This window comes from Coregonus lavaretus (genome assembly GCF_964263955.1).
Source record: "Coregonus lavaretus genome assembly, chromosome: 3".
NCBI classification, from domain to species: Eukaryota; Metazoa; Chordata; class Actinopteri; order Salmoniformes; family Salmonidae; genus Coregonus; species Coregonus lavaretus.
This window is the reverse complement of record NC_139990.1, coordinates 68,325,636-68,340,206: the sequence shown is the minus strand read 5'-3', so window position 1 is coordinate 68,340,206 and position 14,571 is coordinate 68,325,636. Positions and strand designations below refer to the sequence as shown.

Below are 14,571 nucleotides of genomic sequence, written 5' to 3'. Positions count from 1 at the left end.
CTTAGCCCCCTCAGTTGAAACTTGTGCCACGGCAGTTTTAATTTTCTGTCTCTATATAAAAATAGCAAAAAAGTTTGAGTAACAGGTTGGCACGAAATCTGTTTCTCCGCTGTGCTGTGTCAGCATCATGGACAGAGCGCATCGTGGAGTGTGTTGGGGGCTATGGAAAGCCACTGGGTGGTTAGATATGACTCCTTTGGGTTTCCATAAAAAGCGGGGGGGGGACGTTGCTCATCTATGGTAGGCTACATGAATAACGTGATATGCCTCAGCCTGTAATATTTGATTTTTATTTATAAGGACGGGGTCAAGTTTATAGTTGAAGATGCTTCACTCAACTCAGCCTCACGCCCCACCACTACAAAGTTTAGTAAGCTTCTTAGCCAGCTGTAAAAGGCGTTAGTGTTAGTAGCCTATTTCGCTCTAACCAGCTAATCTGCCACTGCCACGATGGATATCAGAAATCAAACCACTGAGGCCGCCGCCAAGCCAAGATAATGGCTCCACAGCCCGCTCCACCTCCAACTGTTCCTGAAGAGCTTGGAACAGAGCCAGCCCAGGTTAGCCTATAGAATCCTACCCTAGCCGCAAGTGTTCTGTCATTTTTTTCTTCATTTAATAGCAACTGGTTCATAGGAAGAGAGTGGCTGGAATACTCGGTTACTGCAGATGTGTCACTTCTTGGTCAAAAGCACTCATTGGTCTCGGCATTTGAACTTTTATTTTTATTGTGGTATAGCGTGATATAAGCAGAATTCAATATAATTGCAATGCAATAACCCAAATGGGTATAGCTACATATCGGTATGTTTCATCATAGAAATAGATAGCCTACATTTTATTTCTATGATAGCCGATCGTTTTTCATGTTTGCAAATGGAACTGTACATATTGGAAATGTGTTTATGGTAGGCCGGCATTGCTTAATTGATTACGTGGGTCGGTCGAATTTGGTCCACAGAAGTGCATTGGGCCATATCGCAATGTGTGGCTGAACTAATGAGCTACATGATTTTCCATGTTTGAAGCAGGCCTATAGGCCTATTTATTTGGCAAGACAGCTATGCATGGTTGCATCTCACTGTAGTAGGCTGTAGGCTATGTTTTGGTTATTTGCATTCACCTTTTGTTTACTGGTTTGTGTACTGTTAATGTAACTAGCCAAAATATAGATTGTGTCATGCATTTATCGATCAGATATTTTGTTTATATGCTTATAGTAGGCCTACCGCTGTTCTGTTCCGTTCGCATTCATTCATTCGTTCGCATTTGCAGTTGTGTTGGTATTCAAAGCCAAACTGCTATCAACTATTTTTGTTTTGCATTAATAACTAGGCTACTGCTTTCAGCTTTTAGTTTGCGTTATTTTGATAAGACAGCTGTGTGTAGGGCTGTACTCACATAGGCTGTATGTAATAGGTTAATTACCCTATCTATCTTGTAACCTACTGTATATTCATTGCCAAAATGGCTTTGCTTTAGTGTGTTGGGCGCTGTCCATTGTACTGATACAGCGAAGCAGAGATAGGGTACAGATTCCGTTCCGTTCTGTCACTTCAAAAGCACTCAATGGTCTTGGAGTCGTGCTGTACTTTCTCGCGCTGTCATGTCCTTTATCCAGTTTCCGTTTCTTACACCTCGTTTTCATCTTTTCCACCACTTCTTATCTCCTCCCCTTCTCCCCACCTTAAATGACAGAGCAGGAAATTGTCCCCATGAAGTCCCTTGGTTTTTATTCATCAGGGCCAAGGGTTAAAGACCGAAAACTTATTTCTGGCTCTTTAGATTCCTGGTAAGACATACTTGAACAATGACAAATGATCAAAGAATCTCCACTGCAGTTGGATGTGTGGAAGATGTATCTATAAAGCTCATGCTTCCCTTCTCAACAACACCAGTCTGTTCTAACTTAACACTAATATGCTTTTATTCACAATGTCCTGCACCCAAAGGGAACATTGCATTTCTTCAGGAGGACTGCAATGTGTGTGCTGATGGTCACAGACCTAAGGGGGTCCACACTCCTCATCAAAGAGTGCCCAAGAAAGTGCCTGCATGAAAATTAACTCCAAAAGTTGTGACAATGCTCCAGCTGTTATCTATCTAGAGCCAGCTATTGTGGCTGGGCCACCCCCATGGGATGTGGGCCCTGAGACCTCCCTGGCACTTCACACAGCGACTCCATAACAACAGGCACTGTCGGGAGCTAATAGGTTCTGGTTTGTATCTGTGTGTGTGTGTGTGTGTGTATATGTCTGTGTCTGTGTGTGTGTGTGTGTGTGTGTGTGTGTGTGTGTGTGTGTGTGTGTGTGTGATGGGGTTCGGGGCAGCTGTTAGAAACCCTTGTCTCTCATCAGAGCAGTTGAGAGGCCAGGTCTGCTTGTAGGTGGAACAGCACCTCCAGGGATAAAGAAATGGGCTTATTTGGAGTGCCTGCCTTTCTGTGGCCGGCCATTAATGAATTGCCATCAGATAGCAGCTGTGTAAAGGGGCCCTGTTGCTGTTGCTGAGCAGATAAAGGGGGTGCAATGTACTGTAAGAGGGAAGTGTGTGTATGTGTGTGTGTGTGTGCGTGCGTGCTTGCACGTGTTCGTGTGTGCATGCCTGTGTGTGTGTGTGTGTGTGTTTAAAAACTAAACAGAGGTTGGTCTCTAGGGTTTTTCATGGTTCAGATGCAGGCATGGCTTGACCCCTCACTGACCCGTCTACCTCGTTAAATCCGGCAGGCACAGACGACACATTTGCGCTTCCATACCGTTTACAAGATTCCACGGGTCAAAAGGTGCAGGGGGTTTACGACAAGAACAACAGCAGACGCAGGTTGCACCACGTCGCAAACGGAAAGTGAGGCAGAGGTAGACATGACTGCCAAAGGCATCAGGCTTTTTACAGTAGTTGGATAGGTAATGGTAGAATAACAGACAACCCATGTTTGTCTTAGAATACCCAGATAAGATGACAAACAAAGTCATAGAGGACTGAATTAGCTCTGTTAATTCCTGTATTACCGTTCTCTATAAGGCTAACTCCTATTGCCTCTTCCACCCTGTGAACAGGAATGCGATCCAAGAATAGGGTTGATATGGCAACACCTCCAGTACACCTATCAGCAGGCCAGCCAGGCAGCTCTCCGTCCACCAACGAGGAGATAATAGACCGATAGATCAAAGTGACGTTGCCAAATCTGCACCTCCACTATCCCACCCAGCCCTGCTATCCCAAGAGTGTGAGTGACAGGCCCTAACTCTGACCGACAGGCCCCTTTATCCTGCTCCATGTCCGTCAGAGCCTCGTAAATCTAACGAACACACACACGCTCTCTCTCACACACACAAACACCCACACCGCACACACACCAGCACCACACCACACACTCACACACACCTCCTCCTCCTTTCACCCTCCATTCTCTGAGAATTAATTCAGCACCTTGGCATTGACCACTGCCCCTTCCATTCCATTACTCATTACATGCCTGCTGACATCCGCCTAAAAATAGTACCTCTCACCCATTAGGCAGCACTATGGGAACTGGGTCTTGACTTAGTGGATCAAGAGGGGCACACACTAAAGCTTGACTATGACTATAACATTTCTATTGAATGTTTTATGACTGTCTTTTAGATATGTAGCTCAGCTGGTAGAGCACGGCGCTTGTAACGCCAAGGCAGTGGGTTCGATCCCCGGGACCACCCATACACAAAAATGTATGCACGCATGACTGTAAGTCGCTTTGGATAAAAGCGTCTGCTAAATGGCATATTATTATATGATTGGGATTTGAATGTGTGAATCTCTCTCTCTCTCTCTCTCTATGACACACGCTGTCTTTCTCTGGTTTCGCTGGTAGGCTACACCATTGACTGAGAGCAATGGAGGCTGGCGGGAGGAGCTATAGGAGGACAGGCTCATTGAAATGGCTAGAATGGAATAGATGGAACAGTATCAAACACATTAAACATTTGGAAACCACGATTTACTCCGTTCAATTAATCCCATTCCAACTATTACAATGAGCCCGTCTTCCTATAGCTCCTCCCACCAGCCTCCACTGACTGAGAGCGAGGTCTGAGAGAGTGAACATGTGTGGGGAAATGTGATCTGTGGTTTGACACCTCTGTGTTGCTGGGCTGCCCTCTGCTGGGCCGGATGAATACAGCTGTTAAATAGATTGTATAGTGACTATTCTAATCTAAGCAACTGCGTCAGTCGGCTAGATGTTATCCCAGTGAGATAAGATTTATACGGTTAGATCATGCGCTCATAAAAAAACGAGCCATCTAGTTGATACTCTATAGGGACACGTAACATTCTATCAATATTCACTGATCCAACTACACAGGGGAGGTTAAGTCAAAAAGAAAACCATTAGGTCGTTATTTCAAGACAAGAATCAGGCCATACCCGAGAAACCAAACTAAATGTGAGTCAAAGATAGAGAAGAGATTCTCAAAACTTTACAGAGGCATTACAGTGACTTCTCAACACACCAGTAGTGTAGGGAAGGCACCTCTGTGTTTGAGGTAATAAGTCAAACATACTTCTCCCTAGCCAAGTCCATTAGTGTCTAGCAATAAGTCATAGTCATTACTCATTAGTCTCACCACAGTGAATTAGCAGTTCTAAGTCATATTAGCCAAATGAGAGTTAAACGTGATGATCGGTACTTCATGCATTTGCGTTGGGGAGCGGAGGGACATAAATCGTGCTGGTATTAGAGTCCAGCTGCTTTGCAAGGAAAACGAATGGCGAACAGCAAATGGTGAACATTCATCAACATTGTCAGCCCCCCTCTCACCACCAGAATGTGGGAGCAGTGGGGGGGCTGATGGGGTAAGGGCATGGGAGGCATGGACACCCACTGGGTTTTGGGAAAATACAGCTGAGCTAAGTCACTACACCCCCCCTAAAATATAGTCTCCCTCTCTCAAAACCATCTCCAGATCTGGTTTTCTGGTGGTTGTGTGGCATTGTATTTTGTTGCTCAGGCTCAGTTTGTCAACAGCGTGTCTACATAAGTTGGCCCTGGACTTTGAGGGCCAGCTTAAAAGGGGGAAATATTTCCTAACTGTTCTACTTGGTGAAACATCATGCTCTTTGTTCGATTTCTGTCTGTCTGTTAATGATCAATGACGGACATTGAGAGAATCAATGAGCACATTCAACCTAAAAATACTCTACAGTCTGTCTGTCTTTTCAGCCTGGTCTCCCTGGTTTTGTAACAATAATGTTTTCTTGGTTGTCTTTTTGCTGGTTTCCAGTGTCTTTCCAAATCTCATCCATCTGGATTGTGGTGAGACAATAGACAAAGACAGACATAAACAAACCATGGAAAACTAAACCACAGACAACAATTTTCTCTTTAATAAGAATCAGAACAATGTCCCTTCAACACAAAACCAAATATATTTATAGCATATACACACACCAGCATTTCATTTTCAAACACATTAGAATCTGTGGAATCTCAATGGAGGTGGCAGCATATCATGCTTCTTGCTCAGGTAAAAAAAAAAAAAAAAAAAAACCTGCATATTGATTTTTTAAAAGGTGGGATGGGATGCCCTTGTGTACATTCTGTTTCAACACTGATTAAACTGAATGGATCACTGATTTGACCAAAGGCTTACAAATCCTGAATCTGGAATACCCATGTGTTTTTTGTTCAACTGATGCCTTGTTCATTTTCATATCCAGTTCAGAGTACAATCAATCATAATTGAGGAGCGGAACAGTTCAAACAGAAAACCTGTCGACACAGCACTCCTTGGAGACAGCTGACGCTGTGCTCCAACAACGTAATTTTTACATTGTCAAAATGTTGTCAAACGTCTTCTTCAGTATTTTGGAGACATTCTATTTGCAGCAAAGCGCCATTTACAGAACATTTACAAGTATGTTTACAGAGACCATATCATTATGTTTTCAATACATATTAGTTACTGGGTAGACCTTGAAAGGCAGGTAAACATTGGGCTTCCTTTCACAAATTCATACACAATTTATTCCACAGACCCCTCCCTCCTTTAGTCCAACGCTCAAGATTTCATTTACATTATTCACATAAAACTGTACCCAGTCCTTACATTTCTCTTCAACTTAAATAAACTAAACATTAGAAACAAAAAAGCCAACTCACTTCTCTTTCAACTCACTTCTCTTTTCATAATAATAACAACAATTACTCATTAGTGTCAAATGTGTATTTTTCCCCCCTCAGGGCTGCTGAAATCTACCATGGATGATACTGTTATGGTAGAATTGATGCCGTGATATCTTCTACCATCTACAAATGGTAACACTGATGCACCCTGTCGGGTGGTGATGACGTCATATCCTGTTTTGTGTTTTGCTTGTGTCTTTTTTGCGGAATGCAGAGTTGTTGCTTCTTCTTCATCATCAGCTCTTTTCACAGGGAAAGTTTATGTTTTTTGGTGCCTAGAAAGCAATCTGTGATTGGTTTGGCACAGGTCATAGGGGATGTGCCCCTTCGGGAAGAGGGGGGCTCTCTACCCATACGAGCGGAGGCTGGGTTCGGGAAGGTGGGGGGGCCTAACAATCACCTTTGCGAGTGGCACACACCTCACAGGACCTCTGGAGAGACAATAGACGGAGAGGATAAGATGAGGGTCAGTTTCAACACAGTGATACACCACACAACAACAAGGGAAAACACCAGAGATCCAAAATGGTGTCCATTTTGAGCCGTTCTGAATGCCCCATCTGAATGGTGAGCCATAATGGTCGCCAATTTGAGCATTTGTAAATGTGTGAGGAAGACCCACCCTCACTGACCCTGCTAATGACAAGGCTTATATACCCTTGACCTGGCAATAATACTACATTTTAAAAGGTCCTGAGCACATGTCACGCAGGGCATGAACCCATAAGGCTTTATAGGGAAATGAAGAGGCTAATCAAACCAAGCAGCAGATGCTCCAGGCAGAATCCTGACTCCTTTTAATGAATGACGGACCATCAACGACCATTCAGTCGCCCATCATGTGAGTGAGTGATAGCTAGCTAGCGCTACGAGTGTGATCAACACAGCGTGATTGATGCTAACAGTAGCAATAGATTGACGGAGGCACCTGTCAGGCAGCTAAACGGTCCACCACACTAGCTCACGAGTATCGCCATTTGAATTAGCCCCCGATGGCATGTTTAGAAATAAACATGTCCCCGATTCCCAATCTATGGAATTACATCGTAACATTCAATCAGTGTCGATACATTAAACCCCCCCGGCCATAAACCAATAAACCCCTCCAAGTCATCATGGTAAAAGAGTGCGGGGTATGCAGACAGGGCAGATTAGAAATGTGATGTTAACTTGTGAAAGACTGAGACTGTGACTTGAAGTGTGAGTGGCAGAGTGAATTCACTCTGATTAAAGTGGTTAATTTTGACAGAGCTCGTGTGGCTGCAGCTCTGCAGCTGGGTGACCCTCTTCTGTTTGCTTTGGATATAATTTATGACCTGCTGGCAGGCAGGCAGGTGGGGACTAAGCCCTAGGGGAGGGTGGAGGGGCGAGGGGCAGTAATGCTGACCACGCCGTGGGGAGGGGGGTGAGGGTGAGGGGGGTACATAACTGGGCCGGGGTCCTGTTTCCATCCCTGGCAGCTAGCTAGCTCCCCAACACTCAGGGAATTCGACACTGGGCGTTGAGCCTAGCGACCGGAGCTCCGGGAGCGAAAGCAGTCAGTATTAAGATACCCCACTCCCCCTCCGCCCCTCCTGCTCCCCTCTGTGTCCCCTTAGGCCCTCTGGGGGCTGGAGGATTCCCCCTGCTACCCTTTACCTCTCTTTCTCTCCCCCTCTCTTTCCCTAGGGACACTCACGTACGCACAAGTGACGACTTGCATCTGAGACGGCACTAAACCGACCGGCTCAGTTGGATGGCTCTTCGTTGCCAAGGCCAACACTACGAACCCATGGCGCCGCTTTATGGCATGTTGTGAACCCTGGCCCTAATGTGAAAAGTCAACCGCCAGAGTAGAACGCGAGACCATTATTACTGCTGTAATTGAACCCCAGCTTAATCTACAGTTAAGAACACTGTAAAAAAAAAATCCCTCACAGTATTCGTGGGTTAAGGACACTGAGATAAGATTCCTTGCTTGAATCCCTAGAAATATTGGCACAACTGATATAATATTATTAGGTTATGTTGTCATTTGGGGGCGGTTTCCAAAACACAGATGATTCAAAGACACAGATTAAGCCTAGTCTTAGACCGAAAAGCATGTTCAATGGAGATTCTCTATTCAAATGCATTTTAGTCCAAGACTAAGCATAATCTGTGTCCGGGAAACCAGCCCTCTGAGTTCTCTCTCTCGCTCTGTCTCTGTACCTGCGACATGTTGAGGCTTCATGGGGCCCACTTTTTTCAGGAAGGGCTCCTCACTTTCAAAGGCCAGGATTGGCTCAGTGGGCATGTCACTCTCTGATTTCTCCCGCCCCACATTGGTGCTGTTGCCGTGATTGGCTAGCTGGATGATCTCCTCAAAGTGTGCGGTGTCCCCCTTGCTAGACAGGCCATTCTCGTGTCTGGCAGGCTGAACGCCGTTGACCACATGGACCGTGGAGCTGTGGGAGGGAGATGTTTATGGTGAGATGGAGAGTGAAACATGGTTACACACAAAAGGGCTACGGTCCCAAGTGGTTCAGTTGCAGATTTTCCCCTTGGGCCTGTTCAGGAAGATGTAACATTATACTGTAGATATAACGTAGATAGAAATGTCTACAAATGTGTAGAACAGAAATGATTGTCAGATAGATTGAAATATAATAAATAGAGCTGACACGATTCTATCTGTAACATTCAAAACGTTTCACATCACTGAATACAACCCTGGTCTCCCCTCAGAGGCTAACTGAAGTCCTCAAACCTTATATTACACTATCCCCCACAAACAAAAAACATATTTAAATAGCTAAATAAACAATATCTCTACTTTTCTACTGTAGGCCTATGTTTTGAGGCTCTCTCTGTTTTCTCTTGTGGGGTCGAAACTACACAAATCAGCATAAGTCTTGATTAGAATGCATCCCATACTGCTGGTTTCTGGTTTGCTTGTTTTCTAATAACAATAGTGCATGGCTTGCTATTTTACATTTCTAACAGATGAGATTTCGGACAAGAGGAAATAGAGTACATGGTTCTTGAACCTTACCTGTCTCTCACATCACTATGGGCGTTCTCTGTATTCTTGTTGACCTCTGGGCTTGGCTGGTAGTCAGCAGAGGCTGCGGAAAACAAATAAAATCCACTGTAAAACACACAGACACACACACATACAAATGTGCAAGCACACTCAGACACGCACGCACACTCAGACACGCACGCACACTCAGACACGCACGCACACTCAGACACGCACGCACGCACACTCAGACACGCACGCACGCACACTCAGACACGCACGCACGCACACTCAGACACGCACGCACACACACTCAGACACGCACGCACACACACTCAGACACGCACGCACACACACTCAGACACGCACGCACACACACTCAGACACGCACGCACACACACTCAGACACGCACGCACACACACTCAGACACGCACGCACACACACTCAGACACGCACGCACACTCAGACACGCACGCACGCACACTCAGACACGCACGCACGCACACTCAGACACGCACGCACGCACACTCAGACACGCACGCACACACACTCAGACACGCACGCACACACACTCAGACACGCACGCACACACACTCAGACACGCACGCACACACACTCACACACACTCAGACACGCACGCACACACACTCAGACACGCACGCACACACACTCAGACACGCACGCACGCACACTCAGACACGCACGCACGCACACTCAGACACGCACGCACGCACACTCAGACACGCACGCACACACACTCAGACACGCACGCACACACACTCAGACACGCACGCACACTCACACACACTCAGACACGCACGCACACACACTCAGACACGCACGCACACACACTCAGACACGCACGCACACACACTCAGACACGCACGCACACACACTCAGACACGCACGCACACACACTCAGACACGCACGCACACACACTCAGACACGCACGCACACACACTCAGACACGCACGCACACTCAGACACGCACGCACACTCAGACACGCACGCACACTCAGACACGCACGCACACTCAGACACGCACGCACACTCAGACACGCACGCACACTCAGACACGCACGCACACTCAGACACGCACGCACACTCAGACACACACACACACAGAGTTCGCAGGGCCACCCTGAAGCAAGCACAGACAGAACTCAATATGCAGGATGGATCCAACCAGTGTTGGATTCATGATTACATCCTGGGGCTTTCAGTGTTTAGCACTCCCTATACTCAGACCAACTGGGGCTGTGGCTGTATGTGTGTGTGTGTGTGTGTGTCAGTGCATCTGTATTTGAGCATGTGTGTGGGTGCGCGCACGTGTGTGTGTTTGTTTGAGTATGTCCAAAGGCCTGATTGGAGGGGAGCAACGCCTCCCAACTTGCCTGGACTCCCAACCACATCAGTGCCTCCAATAATGGTTTCCACCATTATGGAATCCTGGCCACATGTACTCAAATCCCCTATCCCCATTTCCTACTCATCTGCAAATGTGTGTGTGTGTGTCTCTCTCTAGCCAAATGGGGATGGGGTTGTATAAGTAGGAGTAATATTTGTGTGTCTTTGTCATGTGAACACTGTATTTATTGTGTCTTATGTACATCTGGCTGCACAGTGAATATCCCCGCGGCGACGATCAAGTTTAAATAAAACAGAATTTAATTGATGGGCTAAATGTCGTGAGTGGTCCATTTACAGTCACTAAGCCAACCCAGCAATGCAGTGCATTGCCATAAGATATTCCCAGAAAATGACAAGCCGTTGGGCTGTGATTCTCAGAATATTATTAAATACTCTTCATATGAAAAGGGAACACAACGCAGATGGCGATGGAACACAGACAAACATGCTAAATATCAGGAGGGAGGACAGGGACTGTTCATGGAGCCCCTTTATCTTCTTATCTATTTTATTCATAACTACAGCACTTTATTAGCAGCACTACATATTTCATTCCAATTCGATAATTGTGCTGCATATTTACATTGACTGTTTTTGACTGTGTATGTTTATATGTATGTTTATATTGTTATTTTGTTCGAGAGCTCTTACGAAACGTGTATTTTAGTACTTACAAATGGCTAAACTGAGAGGGGGGAAAAGTAGAAGTACAGTCCCTGCCTTCTAAATCAACAAGATTCATATTATATAGGAAGTGGAAGGGAATAGATCAGTGAGCTACTTCTTTTACTCCTATATCAGGCCTAAACGTAAGCAACACACAGTCGGCTAAATCCTACTTTGAGTTATGGGTAAATCATACATTGAAGTCATTGGGGATTTGCATTTTTAATTTTTGGAGTGAACAGGTTTCAAAGTTAACTTTAAGACTGATACAGCCCATCCAATCAAAAGAAGCCAAATTATCAGACTGGGCACACACTAGTTGAATCAACGTTGAACCAACGTGGAATAGACATTGAAATGACGTCTGTGCCCAGTGGGATTTCATTAGTTTATTAAACCAGTCAGTATCTAGAGCTGAACTTCTCCATTAATATGGCAGTGAAACGGACCAGGGACACAGCACACTGATGTTTGAATCCGTTTCCCCTGGATATCATTGATGAATTCATCTAAATTAATACATTTCCTTTCAGGATTAATTGAGATTAATTGTTTGACTCCGAATCCAAACATCAATTTCCTGAACACAAGAGCGATATAATTAACAAAGATGGACGCCGTTTACGCTGCTTTTTATTTTCTGCTTACCTTTGCTGCTCTCGGCCTCTTTGCCATTGACTTCGGAGGGAGGTGGGGACTTGGTGTCTTTCTATAGAGAGATAGATTATCACGTGTTACGTGTATTTTAAATTGAGTGAAGTGCATTGCCATTGTGCCTTCGCAACAAACGTACCTTTTCCCCTCCATCTGTCTTGCGTGTCCTCTTCATGATCTGCTCGAGACGCTAAGGAAGAGGGCACAAAGACTACAATGGTCAGAGAGAGGGAAAATACTGAGAATGTTAATAAGATGGCGGATGCAGATTATGTGCTCAGTCCCCATTGGTTGAATCACAGAGTAATACAGTAACTGTGCAGTAACTTCATCTCAATGGACTCCTTCTTGGCACCAAACAGCTAAAACAACACCCAACTCCTACCTGGTCCAAGATAGCCATGATGCTAAGAGAAGAGTTACCTGCCGTAAATTAAGTAAAACATACAGATATGCCAGATGCAGGGCAGCTTTGATGTTGAGTTGTGATACATGCTATTGTTAGGTGATCCATGTGTGTGTCACAGGAGGTTGGTGGCACCTTAATTGGGGAGGACGGGCTTGTGGTAATGGCTGGAGCGGAATTAGTGGAATGGATTCAAATACATTAAACACATGGTTTCTATGTGTTTGATTCCATTCCATGTGTTCCGTTCCAGAAATTATTATAAGCCGTCCTCCCCTCAGCAGCCTCCACTGGTGTGTGTCGGTGTGCGTCCTTGTGTTCATGTGGATGTGCATCCATGCATTTGTGTGTGTGAACGAGCGTGCGTCCTTGCGTTTGTGTGTGTGTGTGTGTGTGTGTGTGTGTGTGTGTGTGTGTGTGTGTGTGTGTGTGTGATCCACAGAATACACTCAGTCAGGTATGTAAGAGCAGCTGTGGAGCAGTGTTTAGAGGCGTGTGACTAAGCACGGGTTTGGGTAGGGGACATGCTGTTCTTGTGCAGTAATCCCACTAGAGCCTGGCTCAACACACAATGTGGAGCTCCTTTGGCCAGCTGAGCTGCATGGGCTGGCAGCCTCAGATAAGAGAGGGAAAAAAGAGGGAGAGGAGGAGAGAGAGAGACGGAGGGAGGGAGGGAAAGAAAGCGAGGGCGAGAGGGAGAGAGAGAAAAACAGACAGAAAGAGAGTGGGGTAGAGAAATAGAGAGAAAATAAAGAGAGAATGGGAGAGAGAGGGATGAAGGCGGAGAACAAGAGACAGACAGAAAGAAAAAGAGAGGGTGAGTAAGAGAGAAAGAAAGAGCAAGAGTGAGAGAGAGAGCAGACTTAGCAGGCTGCAGCATGGTGTCACTGTGGGTGGTACACCAGGTGCGGGCAGAACACATAACCCTGGACTGCACACTGAACTGGCCCAGTTAGGACTCCCTCTCCACCATTACTGCTTATATATAGCCTGAGATCTTGGACCTAGTATATAGTCTTCACGCTCACAGACACAGAGACTGTAAGCCCTATTCAATCAAAATAAGTAACCAGGATAAGCCAAAAACATCATTCTTCTTGGCGGCAAGAATGTGAGAGTTGATATTATGTTCAACAAATCCATGTCTAAAGACTGAAACAAAAATAAACTGAATTATAAGCTAAACAGAGCACGGCGCTTGTAACGCCAAGGTAGTGGGTTCGATCCCCGGGACCAACCACACACAAAAAAAAGTATGCACGCATGACTGTAAGTCGCTTTGGATAAAAGCGTCTGCTAAATGGCATATTATTATAAGCTAAATCAAGCATGCCGCCAAGAAGAATGATGTTGCTACTAGAACAATGTTATTTTTGACTGATCCCACAATAACAACAGTTTTGATTGAATAAGGCCCTGTGTGTGCTTACTGTAATGTATACTAAACATTTCACTCTGTACCTTTGGAATATGTACAGGCAGTACAGAAGAAATACAGTAGTCCGGGTGCCAGTCTGTTTGGCATGACAATTCCAATAGAGTACAAACAGTCTGTATGTGCTGTCTTGCCAACTCCTTTGGCATGAAAATGGCTGGAATTAGATAGGAGTTGGCTATACAGAACACACAGATATGGGTACCAGGGTAGAGAGGACACTGGTGGGGTATATTCATGTAGAGTAGAATGAATGGATATTTTCTTACCTTCTTCCTCTCCAGTCTCTCCTGCTCCTCCTTCTGGAAGTGTTTCTCTCTGTCCAGACGCTGTTTCTCAGCCTCTTCCTTGGCCTTAGCCTCAGCCTCCTCTCTCTGGAAAGCATACAGATTACAATGTGGTATGCTCTTCCCTTACAGAAAAAAAACATGTTTTCACATGTGTAGTTTCATTTTGTCACATGTTATCACATTAACTTCACATAAGATGATGACATGAAAACATGATGACATGAAAACGCGTTTTTGGAACACTTCACATGGGATCACGTGAAATTCATGTGGAATCCGTAAGGGTTACCATAGAGATACATTATATTACTGACCAAGACGGCTGCCCTTTTAGCCACATTGCTGGGATGCCAATGTCCATTCTAGTGTTCTATTTAATTGTATGGATTTTACAAGGCTAATAACATGCTCCAACCACCAATAGTGTTGTTATATATGTGTTATCTGAGGGAGATAGTGACTGTATAAAACTACAGGAAATACTATATTTTTGTAGTAGTAGAAGTGAACATTTTCAACATTGTGAGAATTTTGTCATGGTATTGAACCTGTCATTGATCAC

The 14,571-nt window shown here is 45.2% G+C and overlaps 1 protein-coding gene across 4 annotated transcripts in view; it reads right to left on the bottom strand.

Annotated features, from left to right (window-relative positions):
• Positions 1 to 5,342: 5,342 nt before the first annotated feature.
• Positions 5,343 to 14,571, bottom strand: part of LOC311113679 (uncharacterized protein) — a 63,760-nt gene continuing 54,531 nt past the window's right edge. For all 4 annotated transcript variants that reach the window (XM_084156970.1, XM_084156973.1, XM_084156971.1 and 1 more), the window contains 6 exons: positions 13,989 to 14,093; positions 12,018 to 12,068; positions 11,873 to 11,933; positions 9,177 to 9,249; positions 8,354 to 8,589; positions 5,343 to 6,594 (listed from right to left, as the gene is read on the bottom strand). In XM_084156970.1, the coding sequence (XP_084013096.1) occupies positions 6,584 to 6,594; positions 8,354 to 8,589; positions 9,177 to 9,249; positions 11,873 to 11,933; positions 12,018 to 12,068; positions 13,989 to 14,093 (537 nt within the window). In that variant the 3' untranslated portion in view covers positions 5,343 to 6,583. The remainder of the gene's footprint in view (positions 6,595 to 8,353; positions 8,590 to 9,176; positions 9,250 to 11,872; positions 11,934 to 12,017; positions 12,069 to 13,988; positions 14,094 to 14,571) is intronic.